This window comes from Chrysemys picta, chromosome 18, assembly GCF_011386835.1.
Source record: "Chrysemys picta bellii isolate R12L10 chromosome 18, ASM1138683v2, whole genome shotgun sequence".
Lineage (NCBI taxonomy): Eukaryota > Metazoa > Chordata > Testudines > Emydidae > Chrysemys > Chrysemys picta.
In genome coordinates this window covers 14,632,122-14,649,400 of record NC_088808.1, presented here as the reverse complement: position 1 = coordinate 14,649,400, position 17,279 = coordinate 14,632,122, and the positions used below count along the sequence as shown (strand labels likewise).

At 44.3% G+C, this 17,279-nt stretch overlaps 2 protein-coding genes across 22 annotated transcripts in view; one reads left to right on the top strand and one right to left on the bottom strand.

The window, feature by feature from the left end:
* USP20 (ubiquitin specific peptidase 20) overlaps positions 1-6,782 on the bottom strand; it is a 38,503-nt gene extending 31,721 nt beyond the window's left edge. For 9 of the 21 annotated variants that reach the window (XR_010593687.1, XR_010593688.1, XR_010593689.1 and 6 more), the window contains exon 1: positions 6,651-6,782. The gene's annotated coding sequence lies outside the window, so the exon portion shown is untranslated. Of the gene's footprint in view, positions 1-685; positions 767-949; positions 1,002-2,075; positions 2,270-6,650 lie in introns of those variants that run through there. The other 12 variants (XR_010593691.1, XM_065572543.1, XM_065572546.1 and 9 more) reach the window with 7 other exon arrangements.
* A 64-nt stretch (positions 6,783-6,846) lies between these two features.
* Positions 6,847-14,498, top strand: C18H9orf78 (chromosome 18 C9orf78 homolog). The gene is made up of 9 exons (XM_065572565.1): positions 6,847-7,035; positions 8,705-8,764; positions 9,595-9,646; positions 9,916-9,986; positions 10,201-10,278; positions 10,753-10,950; positions 11,498-11,634; positions 12,657-12,755; positions 13,422-14,498. The coding sequence occupies exons 1-9, from the start codon at positions 6,953-6,955 to the stop codon at positions 13,511-13,513; spliced, it is 870 nt and encodes a 289-aa protein (XP_065428637.1). The 5' UTR covers positions 6,847-6,952; the 3' UTR covers positions 13,514-14,498.
* The last annotated feature ends 2,781 nt before the right edge of the window (positions 14,499-17,279 follow it).

Genomic DNA, 17,279 nt, shown 5'->3' with positions numbered 1-17,279 from the left:
TACAAACATTTGCTAGTTATTCCTCCCCCTTCCCCTCCATAAGATAAATACATACAATATTATCTGCATTTTATACAGGGGGAAATTGGGTCAGACAATTAAGTGACTTGCCCAATGTAACACAAAGAGTCAGTGTCAGAGATGGAATCAGAACTCCTGGTCCCAGTCCAGAACACATCTCACATTAGAAACCCTGACAGTACTACTTGCCTTACTGAAGGACAATCAAAGGAAGCAAATTTTTTCATATTCATTTATTATTTGCGGTAATTAAAAATGATGTGCCCACACATTTAGCTTTAGGATTGCAAAATTATCATCTTTGAGCATTTGCCATTTAGACCCTTCAAAAATCCAACTCTTCAAATACAATAGGCCCAGAAAATCATTTCCCTGCTCCAGTAGTACTGTAGTTGTTAATAATCTACAACTCTCAATCATAATAGAAGTTCAATGTGACCCTGTCCACTACTAGAGGAAAGACTGAATCAACAGATGATAAGATTCTGTACAAGAAAACAGACCAATTAATTCTAATATACTAGCCCAATACCAACACAGTCCCTTCTTCCACAATTATTCTGCAATAATTAACAAAGGACAAATACTTACTGTTGCTTAGGGGAAGACCCAAGTTCCTTAAATTCTGCTAAATAAGCCGAACTGCTGCCTTGGCAACACTTACCATAATTTTAAGGACCAGGGGATAGTAAAGTATCGGCACTATCAGGCAGTGCAGCTGAAACGAAGCAGTGGGTTGCCCTTCCTAGTAGGAATAGCAGGCATTACTCATCATTTTTCCAACAGCTGATGCTGCATCATCCCCTTTCTGCACAGGCTGAGTCTCTGAGCTTTCTGCTTCTGTGTCCCCCCCCCCCTCCACCTACTGATCAGGAATATATAATAAACAAGGTTCTTAAAATATTCTTTTAAGATAAATGCCTATTACCTTGCCAAGGGACTCAGCTCACAGCAAAGATCACAGTGACGAGTGTCAAGACCTTAAAGACAAGCAATGCGATCAATATTTGGGGGTACCTGCATTTTGGGGGAACCCTAAATACACTGGAAATTCTCAAGCCATCTCAGTTCCCTCATCTGCAAACTTGGGAACTTTCAGTAACTGAGGAAACCCCGGGGCCTGCACTATGCACATGCCAAGTCAGTAACCACACAGGTATCCACACTTGTATTTTGGGGAGGGATAGCTGTTTTGTCAGCACCCCCCGGACTCTTCCTTATTTGCTAACACTGTGCAGCACCCCATCCCAATGTGAAGATCAAATGTGCAGGAACCACCACATATCCTCATTAAAATCCTGCCTTAACCTCCACATCTAGGTGATAAAACCCGTCTGATCCCACTCCCTCCCTGGCCCCAAGTGATGACAAGCACCAAAATCCCCACACCCCAAATACTAAAACTCTCCTGCATCCCCATCCCAGTGGGACGCATCCTTGATACACCAGGAACCCACCACTGCGCTATGCACCCCAAGGGTCCACACACTCTTCACGCAGGGCCCCCACAAATCTAGAGCGAGCCCGTTGGGGTCCCATAGGCAATGGAAGGCCAATCCTGGCCCCACTGATACATGGGAGCGCATCCCCCACTGCCTAAGGAAACTCCCCTCTTCCCAGTCAAGTCTTTGGCACCCCAGGTTAATGGTAGGGTGCATGGGGGAGCATTACACAGCTGCCTTCCCCAGTAGGGTGACCAGAGAGCAAATGTGAAAAATCTGGACAGGGGGTGGGGGGTAATCGGAGACTATATAAGAAAAAGACCCAAAAATCGGGACTGTCCCTATAAAATCGGGACATCTGGTCACCCTATTCCCCAGTCACCCCGCGGCCCGTCTGGAGCCCCCGCCCTGGGCTGCTCTGGGGAGCCGGACAGGGACCCCTTCCTGCCCCGCCCCCGTGGCCTTTGGAACGCGGGGCGAGGCGCCCCGCTCCCGGCGTGCCTGACTAGGCAAGGCCGGCGCTTCGGCCCCCGAGCTAGGCCCAACCCGCCTACTCCTCCCGGGAAGGGGGCCCGGGACCCCAGCGCCGGGCGGGGCGGCGAGGCCGGTTACCTGCTGCCGGAGGAAGAGAAGCCAGCGGCCGGGCGCTGCAGCAGGCAACCCCGGCAGGATGGGAGGGGCCGGTGGGCCGGGCCGGGCGAGGACGGATGGGGGCCGGGCTGAGCCTGCAGGGAGAAGGGGGGCAGCAGGCCCGGCCAGACGGGCTGGACTAGAGGGGACCCCTCGGTCCTCCGTCACCCCCCCCCGGTTCGCTAGCTGTGGGAGGGGGCTCCCAAAATGCAGGAGCCCCCCCGGCTTACAGCTGCCACCTCTGGGGCCCAAAACCCCAGGATGAGCCTTAGCCCCAGGCACTGGGCAGCTGGCAGTGGGTGCCTCAAAAGAGGGGCGATCCTAGGAAAGCCTGGACAGGTGCCAACCCTGCTCCGGATGCTGGGCTGATGAACCTCCGGGAAGCTCCTGACTCACCAGGATCCCCCTGCTCCCGAGCCGCGTTGAGCCACACAGGGCAGGGGACTGTCCATTGGATGGGAAAGGGGGAGAAGGATTATTAGGGGAGGATACTGGGTTGGAACGGTTCAGAAAGGTGGCAGAGACTATGCCAGGCTAGTCCCGGTTAGGGAGGGGTTCCCATAAAGAGGGGTCATATGGATACCCTGACACGTGCTCACCATGGGGAATTAGAACCCAGGACACTGTCACCAAAACACCACAGCTCACCTCTCCCTTGCAGGGTTAAGGAGCCAGCCAGGAGAGGGGACAGAAACACTGAACAGGTCCAGGTGAGGACAGCGCTACACACATAGCAAAGAGCTAGTAATACAGATGCCACATACTGCATGCTTACATACCATGTACAGTATGCAGTTGTAAAGAACATACACAGAACAAGAACCCTGGATGTCTGTGTTTTGCATGAAATCACACCCCCTGCCTCCCCCCCAAAAAATATTTCTTGAGCTATTCAAGCCAATTCATTATACCAGGCTGATCAGACAAAAGGTAGAGCTATTGAAGCAGTGAAGGGGTTACTAGCAGCTAGTATAAGAAAACAATAAGGAATGGACTGGTCAGTATCCATAGGGACTGGTGAAAGTACATTGTTTTACAAGAATACTTTATCATCAAACCATCTAACTCTACCCTAGGAGATAAAGGGCAGAACACTTGGGAACCCATGAAGTTATATGGCACATCAGCAACCAGGTGACAGCTCATAGTATAGATTTTTCCACCCCTGGTATTGCAAAAGTAAAGATATACAGGTTTCTTCCCTTGTCTGGGTGTGTCTACACAGATCGCAGAAGCAACACTCCTAGGCCAGGTTGACAGACATGGGCTCACGTTACTGCGCTAAAAATAGCTGTGTAGCCATTGTGGCTCAGGCTGGAGCTGTGGGTCTAAATATCACCCTCATATTTAGGATTCAGAGCCCAAGCTCCAGCCTGAGCCCCAACTTCAAAGCACTGTCTACACAGCTATTTTCAGAATGCTAGCTCCGCAACCCAAGTCTGTTGACCTGGGCTGGGAGGCTCACTGCCGTGGGCTGTGTAGACGTAGCCCTGTGTCCTTTACACCTGTGATACAGCATCTACAACAAAGTGGCCCAAATGAGGGCTCTAAATGCTACTGTAATCCAAAGAACAATAAGAATCGATTACTTGCTCTTTGCTTCTTGCAAAGGAAGAAGAATGCATACTGCATGTTAATGCCCTGGTACAGAATGCAAGTACAGCATTTCTGCAGCTTCGCTACAGCTTCTGACAGGGCTGCAGAGTTTTTCCAGGACTTGGCAGCCCTTAAGGCAATGACTCTTTGTCCTTGCATAGTCCTCAGTTTACTCTTCCTCCTTCAGGGCTGTTGTTCTCCTGTGGTAAAAACTGCATTCTATCACAGGTATAAAAGGACACAGACAGAGAAAGAACCCTGTATATTTGTTATACATTAAATCATCCAGGAGAAGGAAATCAGTTTCTTGAGCTGTCACTTCACAATCACTACTAATGTTAAGAGCCAGGTCTGATTAATTTTACACAACATTGTCATTCATAGAATGAGCCATACACACTCATGGGTTCCTTGTTACCAACTGTATACATCTAAGATTGCAAGTTTATTGCTTAGGTAGGTCCAGAGGAAGTTACCTCAAGACCAGATCTTGTAACAAAAAGTTTGCAAGGGTCCACTCGTATATATCTCATTACAGGACCAGGGTGCAATTGCACCAAAGTAGTTTCTATACATCTATACTGGAAACAGAAATGTTTCAGCCAACCAGCAGCCAGACAAGACAACTAGTTAGCTGAGTCTCCCATCCAGTGGCTGAATGTGCAGCCTGCAACATTACTGCCCCCGAAAAAAATCAAATCCCAAGGCAGTAGTTCTACTACACAAGCCAAAAGGGCAGACGGAGCTGTCCTAAATTAGATAGTTACCATCTTTCAAGGGGTATTAAATGAGGAATATTTTTAAAATACATGATCCTGGTTTCTCACGACCAATTCACCAAGAAGCAAGCAACTTGATGTACACATTTTTTCTTTATTTAGCTGAAGTTTGAGACTGTAGCCCAAAGTACCTTCTAGGATGGGCACCAAGGACATCCAACTTCATAGCCTCAGAGCACTTAGGGTGAAATGCTGATCCCACTGACAGAGCTTCTTTGGCTTCAGTGAGATCAGAATTTGGCCCTTACTGAACATAGAGCACTCAAGGAAAATATTTTTAAAATAATGGCGTGATTTGGTAATATTTTGCACTGAGCGGCCCCCGTTTGATGTGATTAACACACAAAGGAAGATGACCTTGCACTTGTCTAGTATTTTTCATCTAAGGATCTCAAATCTTTTAGTGATAGCTCCTGCATGAGTTGCATTCCCATTTTACAAATGACGAAACTGAGCCATAGAGAGACTCACTGCCAGGATCATCCAGTGGAAGAGCGAGGAATAGAACCCAGGAGTCAAGAATCCCAGTTCAATGCTCTTATCACCCCACCACACTTCTTAACAGCCAGGATGCACCCATGGGAAATATTTTGCAATCTGGGAAGAAGCCTTGAAAGTTACAATCATGCCAAACATGGCAGCGATCTCTTCAGGACACCCCTGGTGGGTTTTAACTGCTTAGTAAAAGGAGGAGTGGAGCTTGGATTGTCAGCATTTAAAGCCATGTGACTTGGAAAGGCCCCACTAGCTCATTCATATAAGAGAAGTTGTTGGTAATTCTCTCTCCTTTTTCTGGGAGGTAAAATTTAAATTTTAAAAGATAAGAAGACTCAAAGAATCAAAGGAGTGAGAGACAGAAAAGACCTATTAAGCCAGCTAGTGTCTCTCTCCCTGCCAATGCAGGATTGTTCCCTACAGTGCATTCTTTATTGTTGTGTCCAGGCCTAGATTAAATGTTCCAAGTGATGGGACTTTAATCATTTCTCTGGAGAGACTATGACAGGACAATAGGAATTTGAACCTCTTTTTAAACCCATGTAAAAATAAGTCCACTTTTTAGTATAATTTTATTCTATTCTATCTTTTGATACATTTCATAAAATTTAATTTTCATAGGATTACATTAAAATGCTAAAAATTGTTTTTCTTCATTAAAAAAAATAAAATAATTCAACTCCCCCACATAAAATCTGACAGGAGAAGATATGTAGAGGTAGTAATTTACCAATTCACCAGGATGGTTCAGGATCACTGCCCCAATACTGCAATGTTAACCACACAGACAGCCCCTTACACCTGTGCAAATCCCATTGCAGAATAAGGGCCCATATCCGGAAAAAAATCCTGATGATGAGAGCTATCAGTTTGTGAAATAAACTCCCCATTGAATGAGTGAAACCCCCATTGCTTGGGACACAGAACATTAGGCAGACCAAAAACATTAAATATATATGGAGGAAACCCTGGACTAGCTGTGAGGAATCAGCCAAGTGACATAATGACAGTTTACTCTTCTTCTTCTTCCTAAATTATCAAATGTAACTGATCTCTTCCCAAAATACAAGATGCAACAGATTCCTCCCAAAAGCATCAACTATACCCAATCCCCCCTAAAATTGCTAATGGAATCATTAGGAATCATTATTAAACTATACCTAATGTAATCAACCCTTTCCTGAAGCACCAAAACCCCTTCCTAAAATATCAGCTACAACAGATTCTCCCTAGAATATAAAAGCAATGGGTACTGTCTCTTCCTAAAACATATACAGCAATAAAGCAACTAATCCCTTACTAAAATATATAATGCAGATGACTCCCCCTTCCTAAAATCTATCATGCAACTGAATCCTTGCCAAAATCTGTTTGTATCTTACAGCCCTTTCCCACATCCTTCACCTCTCTTGTCCATTTACAAGGTAAGCTCTTTGAGACAGGGACCACATCCTACTACTTTGTGTTTGTCAAGCACAATGGGGTCTTAATCTTAGTTGGTCCCTAGGGCACTAATAGATAGATAGATATCTATCTATATCTATAGATATAGTTGATTCCTTCCTAGAAATAGAGAATGCAGCTGATCCCATCCCATCCTTTCCTATAATAGCTAACTGAACTCCTCCAGAAGCCTGAGATGCAGCTGATCCCAGCCTGTTTGCCAATCGCGAACTCCTGTTCCTACCTCCATCCCAGACTGCTGGACGGAAAATTATTCCTCCTCCTCCCTCTGGGCAATGGACGCCCCTGGCTTTGCTCTCTCTCTTCCTCCCTTGCTGTGCACACCCAGTTGGCCCCGCCCTGTAATAGCCACGCCCCCTCCCCCAGCCACCTCCCTATGGAACGCGCTCTACGCAGCCCCGCCCCCCGCCCAGCAACGTAGGCGGAGCGCGTGACGTCAGCGCGACGCAGTGGCGCAATCGCCGCGCGCTGGAAGCGGGGCGGGGCTGTTGTTGAGGGACGCTAAGGCCCGCGCGGGTGGGCAAGATGCCGTCGGGGAAGGTTTTCCGCCGTCGGAGAGCGGACTCCGAGGAAGAGGAGGAGGATGAGCAGGTCACCGAGGAGGTCAGGTGGGTGGGCGACCCCTGGTCACGTGGAGCAGCGTGGAACAAAGCAGTGTCCTGTCCAATTGTCCCCGGGCTGCGTGGCGCAGGATCCTTCTTCTCTCTGCGCCACTGGCTCGCCGCCGTTCCCGACCACTGGGCCCCTGTCCGGAGTCTGAGTTGTCTTGCAAGGTTCACCTCACTTGAAAACGACTTGCTTACAAATACCGGCATAAAATACGAACGTGTCACAGCACACGAGTACTGAACAATTGCTGACTTTCCCATTGTTGCCATGTAATTATAGGTTTCAGAGTAGCAGCCGTGTTAGTCTGTATCCGCAAAAAGAACAGGAGTACTTGTGGCACCTTAGAGACTAACACATTTATTAGAGCATAAGCTTTCGTGGACTACAGCCCACCTCTTCGGATGCATAACATGCATATGCATCCGATGAAGTGGGCTGTAGTCCACGAAAGCTTATGCTCTAATAAATTTTTTAGTCTCTAAGGTGCCACAAGTACTCCTGTTCTTTTTGCATATAAGTATAAAACAAATTGATTGGAATATAAATATTGTCCTTGCGTGTCTGTGTACAGTATATAGAGCAGTATAAACCAGTCATCATCTGTATGACATTTGAGTTTATACTGACTTCACTAGTGCTCTTTATGTAGCCTGTTGTAACACTAGGCAAATATCTAGTTCAGTTGATGTACCCCCTGGAAGATCTCTGCATACCGCCACAGGTACACGTACCCCTGGTTGAGAACAACTGTTTTAGGCCAATGATATTCAGACCTCAGTGGTTCAGGAGCCAAATTAGCAATCAACATTACCCAGAAGAACCACAGTAGTGTGAATTCATAGTTTATTTATGTATTCATTCGTTCATATATATAAAAATTAAATAAAATGTGTGTGTTGTTCTCACAGCAAAATGACTGACCAAGTATTATTATTTTATAAGTTTTCATGGCAGGAATTATAAGCAATTTGTATTGTGTAATGAAATTTCTAAATGTTAAAGAAATTCAGAATGTCTAAACTCTAAATATACACGCTTACTATTTACATGAATATTAAGATTTTCTTCTCTGTGTTACTCAAGCATCAATACAACTTGATGATAGCTCAGTTATATAATGTTCACCTGACCATATTGCTTGCTACATCTAGCCTAGGTAGGACATTTCACAAGTTCACTGCCGCTTGTATGGAAATGCCTTACCTAAAATATCTTATTAGATAGCATTAACTATTGGCAGAAGTGGTGACAGATAATGCATCTGATTCAAGGACTCCCTTGTTTTGTTGTGAGACAATCGTGGCTGGACATCTTAACAAATTGAAAATTGAAGTTGGGCTGGTCGCCCAAGGCAGCATTTTTGCCCCATCGGATAGGGAGACTTGGATTTGGGAGCCATCTTTGGATGCTTCCTTCCTTAGCTGAAGGAACTTATACAGAAGTGGTGTATTCAGACAGATGTTGTAAGGTTCTCCCCTTTGGTTCGTGAAGAAGAATGTGAAAACTGTCTGATATTATCAAAAAGAGTGAGATCTGCTTAGAAAACCTGCTTGAACATGTCAGTGAAAAGTCTATCCTGAAAGTTGAGTGATAGGTGCAGAAAACGCCTGCCTTTTTTTTTTTATTATTATTAAGACTATCTTAATAAACTAAATGTTCTTTCTTCAGATTAAAACTTGAGGAAGCAAAAGAAGTTCAGAGTCTCAGAAGACGGCCCAATGGGGTGAGGTGGGTGACACAGTAAAAGAGGCAAGTTTGTGTTTCATCTGAGGGTCCTGCCTTTCCTTGCACCTTCAGTCAGAAATGGTAATATGTCACAGTGGCAACAAGAATCTGACCTGTGAAGGAGCAGGTACATTAAAAATGTGAAGACGGATAAGAAGAGATATTGGGGATAGGTGCAGTAATTTTTAACAGACTTTATTGTGGAGCACTTGTTCCCAGCATACCTAAGAAGTTAAATAATTAGAATAAGGTCATACTTTATAATGAATATGCCTTATATTGCTAATTAACCATATCACCCTCATGGACGGGGTTTTTATCTCCCAGAGTTGTACTGTTTTGGGGGTGAGGGTAGAACTCAGTATCTTATACACCACATTCTAGTGTATAGTTCTAAATCGAGACCCATAAAACAAGTCTCTCCTGTTGTTAATTTCATTTTCTCCCTTTAAGCTTTTTGATGGAAAGAAATGTTGTGTAGTGACTAGAAAAGGGGACTGAGAGTCAGGGTTCATTCTGTACAGAGAGTTCTGTTCCTAACTCTGATGATGACTCGCTGCATGACCTGGGGTAAATCACTTAAGCTATCTCTGACTCAGTTTCCCCATCTCTAAAATAGAGATAATCGTTCCATAGTGCATAAGGGTGATGGGAGAATTAATTATTTAGTATTATCAAAGCACTTTAAGATCCCCAGGTAGAAGGTGTTAGAGAAGAGCAAAGAAGAACTATATTCTTTTTAAGAAATTACCTTGCATGGTAGTCATCACTGGCAGTGTTGTGGACTTGTTCTCTGTGCATTTAATTTGTCTTTTTTGTGTGTGTTTTGCTAGTGCTGCAGCCCTGCTTGTTGGGGAGAAATTGCAAGAAGAGACAACGTTGGCGGTAAGTTCTGAATACTTTCATTACTGCACTGCTGGTTCATATCGGTGTGAAAGCATCTGCTCGGTCCAGTAGATCTCTTTGAAAGTCTAGTTCCAGGAAATGACTCGCTTTCATAAAAGGCAGGTTAGAATGCAGCCTCTTACTATAGAAAAATCATAGGCATTTTTGCCCAGGTCATGGAAGTGTAGGATTTTCAAGAAAGTGAACCTGAGGATGGTATAAACCGAGGCAGCAGCTTCCTGCTTTCAAACTATTTTTTTGTTTTACAGGATGATCCCTTTAAGATAAAGACCGGTGGGATGGTGGACATGAAGAAGCTGAAAGAACGCGGCAAAGACAGGTGGGTGTGCGGGAGACTTAGTCCTGAAAAACACTCCCTTGAACGTTACGGAGTCTGCAGCAGTTAACAGCACCAAGGCGGCTTTCGTTATTGAAGAACGCAGGCAAAATGCTCCAGGCTTTGTGTTGTTTTGAAGGCTTTATTTAATGCAGTCTGTCTGGTCGCTTACACCTTAGGCTGTCAAATTCTTTAAAAAAATATTTGTTCCGTTTAGGATTAACGAAGAGGAGGACCTCAATCTGGGAACCTCTTTCTCAGCAGAAACCAACAGGCGGGATGAGGATGCTGACATGTAAGTGTTTGTTTTGTTATAGTTCGTATGCTCTGATTCACTATGCTGGATTGGGTGTCCTAGGCCTATTTTTTTTTTTTTTTCTAAAAACCAAGAGTTTTCAGAATAGCTTCCAAATTTACATCGAAACTTCTGCTTGATCTTTCACCTTCTGGAAACCAATGTGGTCTTGTGATTAGAGCCTAGACTTGCTGGCCAGCCAGGTGATCCACTGACACTGTGAGCTATTGGCAACCTGCTCTGTGGATTGGTAGAGAGCTTGCTTATTGCAGGGAGGATTTGATTAGTTCCTTGAACAAAATAGCAGATCTCTTGCTTCTCAGTGCCCCCCTACTGGCTGAGTGACATCAGAGAAATCATTCATTCCTCCCTCCTACCTGCTGGGATAGTGACACAGCTGTGGTCTGTGGTATTGGAGGGATGTGTAAGAAATAGAACTTAATGCCAGCTGTCCCCTTATGTGCCGCTGCTAAGGATGAAGTACATTGAGACAGAGCTGAAGAAGAGGAAGGGGATTGTAGAAAACGAGGAGCAGAAGGTGAAGCTGAAGAATGCCGAGGACTGTCTGTACGAGCTGCCTGAGAGCATCCGTGTCTCTTCAGCCAAGAAGACCGAAGAGATGCTGTCCAATCAGATGCTGAGTGGCATTCCTGAAGTGGATCTGGGAATAGAGTATGTGGTTCACTGTCCAATTATTTATAGTTTGATAACTGGTGATCCCTGCAGGTCATAGCTGAGGCAAGCTGGTTGATAGGCAAGTGATAGGGTAACTTATATTGCCTCTTCCTGTGCTCTTAGAGGAGTGACAGTCTCTTTGTTCTGTGTTTGTACTGCACCAAGCACAGTGGGGTCCTGGTCAATGACTAGGGCTCTTAAGCACTCAGAATAATAGAGGAGTTCATTCCCCGGATCTGTGATGCAGCATCTTCCAGTAGTATTGGCTCACAGCAAGCACTAACATAGGGTGAGCTGTTGAGGGATGTGAGGTTCCTCTTCATCCTGGGGATGGAGCACTCATCTTTACAGCATCGCCAATTCTCTGACAAACAGATTGCAAGTCAAAGACACCAGCAACTGCTGCCACACTGATATGAAACTGCCCATCCACTAACTCATAGATAAAACTGCTCTACGGTGTGTTTTGATACTTGGGGACCCAGGCTTCTTTCTACCTGCAGCATATAAACAAGTCTCTTCCTCATTTGTTTTTTCTCTTCAGCGCAAAAATAAAGAACATAATCTTTACTGAGGACGCCAAGGCAAGGCTGCTGGCAGAGCAGCAAAACAAAAAGAAAGACAGTGAAACTTCCTTTGTTCCCACAAACATGGCTGTGAACTACGTCCAGCACAACAGATGTAAGTATCATGGACACATAGAAATGTAGGACTGGAAAGGACCTTCATAGGTCATCTAGTACAGCCCTTGCACTGAGGCAGGACCAAGTATACCTGGACCATCCCAAACACGTGTTTGTCTAATTGTGTAGCTCTCCAGTCCCAGGTATGAGTGGCTACTCTACTGATGAGAGGCAATAAGGTGTGGAATTAAATCTGATGCAAGTGGCGTTTATTAATTCACATGGTGAACCTCAAACATGGTTTGACTTTCTCCTTCTGGGGCTCCCACATGGAAAACATCTGGGCTAGCCTAATCTTTCCCTTCCCCCAGCAAGACTGAAGGTAGGGCATGTAACTCGTACTTTCCACTCGTGAACTCCCAGTTGACAGGGGCCCATAAATGACATCTTGGATGTATGATGGAAAATCCTGACCATCCTGTTGTTATAAAGTCTGTCTTACTGGACTAGAGAGAGCATTCTGGGATGCTAGAACAGACCAGTGTTCAGGTGAAACAGAATTGCTAGACAAGAGAAGAGAGTTCATTTCTGAGACTGCCTCTCGTACAGGACCTGGAGGAAAGGCAATCTCCTAATGTTTCTAACCATGTCCAGATGGCTGACTTCAGATTAATATTCATGGGACCCAAAGGCAATGGAGAGTCTCAGGACCATGATGAAGCAGTAGCTAGGTCAGATGCAAAGGTGGAAAGAAACCAGAAAAAAAAATCCTCTGAACTGTTGAAAGTTTTAGTGTCCCATCACTTTGCCTTCATTCAATATCCGTAGCCACAGGCTGATCATAGTGATTGTTCCTGGCTTCCATTTGTGTTTCTGCTAAAGTTTATCACATATCTTTCATCTGTTGGGATTAAACATAAACAATCCATCAGGGATGGTCTAGGTGTACTTAATCCTGCCTCAGTGTGGGGAGATGAACTAGGTGACCTCTAGAGTTCCCTTCCAGGTGTGTATTTCTGTGATTCTGCATCTAAACACTGCTACTCTCTAAAATTCATCATTTGGTGTTTCTTCTTCCAGTCTATCATGAGGAGTTGAGTGCACCAGTGAGGAGGAATAAAGAAGAACCAAAAGCCCGTCCACTGAGAGTGGGGGATACGGAGAAGCCAGAACCCGAGCGTGAGTACTAAACACAAAGTATGGCCAGCTTGTTGGAGGTATCCAGTCTTCCTTATCCAAGATCCATGAACAGATATGACCTTCTCCTATAGCCCTCTATGGCATGGTGTCCTGAACTGGTGGGAAGGACTTGAATTGTAGAGTGGTTTGCCTTTGATCTTCAAGGGAAAGGTGATGCCTATGCCATTCTTGATGTGCTCCCTGCTAGATGAGTCCTAAAGCAACCTGGATGGAAGATGTCCCTCCTGCTGTCTCCCATCATAGGTGAAGGGTCAGGATTACATGTAGAAAATGACCCGTTCACACTTTAGCTCTCCATCCCATGCTTGGCTGCACACCATTGCTATCAGTCTCTGCTCAGCTGAGGTCCAAGGCTGGAGTAATGGGGGATGTTGAAGGTGGGGATTTTAAGTGCATTGGGCAGACCTGTTTTGGAAGGGGGCGGGAGGGTGAGGGGAAAATTTGGACTAATAAAGAATCAAGTCTGAAGAACATTGGCATTATTGGAGGCCCAAGTGTAGAATAGCAGGGGTGCTGCAGACCAGATGGTTTAAAGGTTGTTAGACTAACTTTTTAGGAGGTGAAGGAGAATGATGCTTCCCTGCGCTATCCTCTTTATTAATTACAGAATAGGAAATAAGGTGTGTGTGTCTCTCTCCTTCCAAGGGTCCCCACCGAATCGCAAGCGCCCACCCAATGAGAAAGCAACAGATGACTACCACTATGAGAAATTCAAGAAGATGAACAGACGATACTGAAATCTGCTCAGTAGAACAGTATGGACCAAACATTTTGCTGGAGCTTTTAAGTGCAAGATGTTGTGTAAAAACTCCTGAAGTGGGCGGGATCACTTCCTACAGATTTTTAGTATTACCCCCAAGATTTTTCTCACAGTAAACTTGTAGTGAATTAGTGGGCACAGTGATTGTGAAATTGTCCTTCCCCGTGGTGACTTGTATATAACCTATTTTGTTATAAAACTTTTTCTTTTGTAAATATGTTGACTTCCTGTTTGGCATTTATTTTAGCGTAAAGTCAACCTTGTTCATAGATCTTTTCACCTTAAAAAAAGAACTTTTTAAAGACAAATGCTTTCAGCTTGTAAACGTATAGTAAAGGTTTAAAGCTGGTTTGCCAGATTGAGGTTCCAAAGCAACTTCATAAAAAGGCACTTCTTGTTAGTTCCAAAGGGCATAAATTGTATACAGTGTGTGAGTCTGAGATAATACAGGAATTTGTTCAGCACACAGCAGTATTCAACTTCTCTTCCAGTTAGAGTGGGTGCCATGTAAGATCGTGAATGTGTGCTACTCTGCAGGGATTGCAGTATGACAGGATTTCTTATCTTCAGTGTAGGGAAATGATATTCTATGAAATACAGCAGTTACTGTAGGTGCCTGAACAATTAATGTGTTTGAGATTTTTTTGAATGGTGCCCATTGTGTTTGTATCTTTTCCTCGCTATGGATTTATTTCCATAGCAATGAGGGTTTTTTCATTTTATTTCAGTTGCCAAGAATGAGAAAAATCATTACTGTAACTATTTTTAGGGTGAGAGGAATCTCACTTCCAATATTTGAGGCCTTTCTAGATAGGGATGATGTAGGATTTTGTATCAGAAAGCCAAACAAATTGGAAGCAAACACCGGTTGTATATTTCCAGAAACTCTCTGTAAAATAAATTAAACATTAGTTGAAAATGGAGTTTGAACTTTTAAAAAAGAAATAAAACTTTTAACTCGTTATCAGTGAGAGTCTGTTATTTCAGTAATGTGCACACTAGATTCATCCCGTGCCGTTTGTAATGAAGCCCTGGATGTACTTAAAACAAATATTAGTCTAAACGTTCTAAATTTGTGTGAAATTGACTAAATTATCAAATTAGAACAAGTAGCAGCAGCTGTAGTGAGAGTTGGGCTCATGAGCCAGCTCACATCCAGTGCTTTAGTAACGCATTGTAGCCAACATTGTTGGATGCTTTCATGAATTATCTGTATCAAGTCAAACACATTTTTAGAGTGATGTATACAACAGTGAAAATTTAAACGACTGGTTTGTCTGTCTACAATACTAACGATACTGGTAGGTTCAGGAGTTTGATAATGGCATATAGGCTTTCATCTGCTCAAATCAATCTTCATGGTGTCATCAGCCAAAGTACTACTTGAACGTTGTTCCTAGCTGATAGCTGTTTGTCTTCGTTCAAATGAGTTTGATGGTGTTGGTCCAATTGTTGGGCACATGCTCATATCAGAAATTACCCCCGCTCACAGTTAGCATGGTTATTGGCAATTTCAATTTAGAAAAAGTCAATGAGTGAATAGGGCATTGAGACTGGACTGCCTTCTCACCTCTGAGAATTTCTGTTGCCACTACTGTTGGACTGACACCTTTCAAATACATTTTTCTTTGTGTTAATTATCTATGTAAAATGGGAGGAGAAAAATAGACTTTTCCTGTAACTGTTACAAATCAAAAAGCCTAGCTATGAAAATTGTTGAAAGAGGCAATATTGTCTAGCACTTCGAACATCTGACTGAGGGTCCATTTACATAGCCCGTGGCAGCGAATCTCAGATCCCAGATTGACAGACTCGGGCTTGCACTATGGCACTAGAAATAGCTGTGTAGACCTTTGGGCTCAGGCTGGATCAGAGGGTATGTCTACACTTACCTCCGGGTCTGGCGGCAGGCAATCGATGTTCTGGGATCGATTTATCGCGTCTGGTCTAGACGCGATGGATCGATCCCGGAAGTATTCGCCATCGATGCTGGTACTCCAGTTCAGCGAGAGGAGTATGTGGCATCGGCGGGGGAGCCTCCCTGCCGCGTCTGGACCCGCGGTAAGTTCGGACTAAGGTACTTCGAATTCAGCTACGTTATTAATGTAGCTGAATTTGCGTACCTTAGTCCGAAGTGGGGGGGTTAGTGTGGACCAGGCCTTAGAGCCCAAGCTCCAGTTTGAGCCTAAACATCTATACAGCTATTTTTAGCGCTGTAGCACAAGTGCTGCAAACCTGAGTCTGTCAATCTGGACCCTGAGATTAGCTGCTGAGGGCTGCCACTTGCTGTGTAGACATACCCTGAGAGTCTAGATACCAGCTCAGTGATTCTGCCACTGACAGACTCTGTCATCTGGAACACGTTTAATGTCTGTGCTTAACGTCATCTGTAAAATGGGGGGAAATGAGTCTTTAAGTGATTTTGGTCCTGGGGTGAAAAGTTCTGTGATCTTGTGTTTTGGTATATTGACCTGTCATCTAATAGTTGATTGTTATGTCTAAGCAACACAGATGGCAAGCTCCTACACTGTTTAAAAATATGACCAGTCTATATCTTAACAGGTGCTGTTATGTACATAAAATTTATAATAAATAGAGATTACAATAGTACATCACCTAGCATTTAGAGTATGCATAAATAGCATGGAGATTTCAAATATTTAAATCTTTTCCTCAAAAGATGACTTAACAAATATTAGGAGTACTTGTGGCACCTTAGAGACTAACAAATTTATTAGAGCATAAGCTTTCGTGGACTACAGCCCACTTCTTCGGATGCATATAGAAGTGGGCTGTAGTCCACGAAAGCTTATGCTCTAATAAATTTGTTAGTCTCTAAGGTGCCACAAGTACTCCTGTTCTTTTTGCGGATACAGACTAACACGGCTGCTACTCTGAAACTTAACAAATATTGTTCCGTTAAATTAGAAACATTACTCCAGACCTCATTAACAGTCACAATTGTGCAGCTACAGAGCCACCACCCTCTTTTCATATTTATAGCTGAAAAAGAGTTGATTTATCAGTGAGTTACATTCTTGCATTTGCTGTAACTCATGTTTGATGGCCTGGTAAACAAAACATGTGAATCCAAAGGTTTCCAGTTCCTTTTAGTGATGCTCAAGACCACTTTAACCCAGGGATCAACAGTGCATTGATATGTAAAACCACCTGATTTAGCAAGCATGAAAATACCATTTTAAACAAATTGACAAGCCTGTTCCTAAGAGGAAGTGCAATGAATCGGTCTTGCTGAAAGCAGTGCCAATATTGTATTCATTTTTTTAGCATGAGCGGATGTAAATGGGCTTTTATCAAGCAGCAGTGACTGAGGAGACAGACCGAAAGCATTATTTATTACTCTTCTCAATGGTGCTGGATCTTAAAGGGTTTATATAATAGCCTTGCCCTCCTTCCACCCCGGCTTCTACCTGTTGGGCCGCACAGAATGAACTAGGAGCCGCACAGAAAAGCTCTACCAGAACATGTGGGGGTTTCCTTTTAGGCTAACGGGGGGGGTGGTGGTGGTGACGAGCTGGTTGGGTGCCCCTTGAGCAGGGGATCTGTGGCCACCTGCTATTGTCCCAAGAGCGGCTGGTGCTTTGCCTGTCAGCAGTGCCAGGTGCTTCCTGCTGGTGTCGGTGTCGGGACAAGCTGGCACCGCTGGGGCACGCGGAACCCATGTCACCACACGCTGCTGTGATATTAAGACAGATGGCTCCGGATCCTACGTCATGATGACG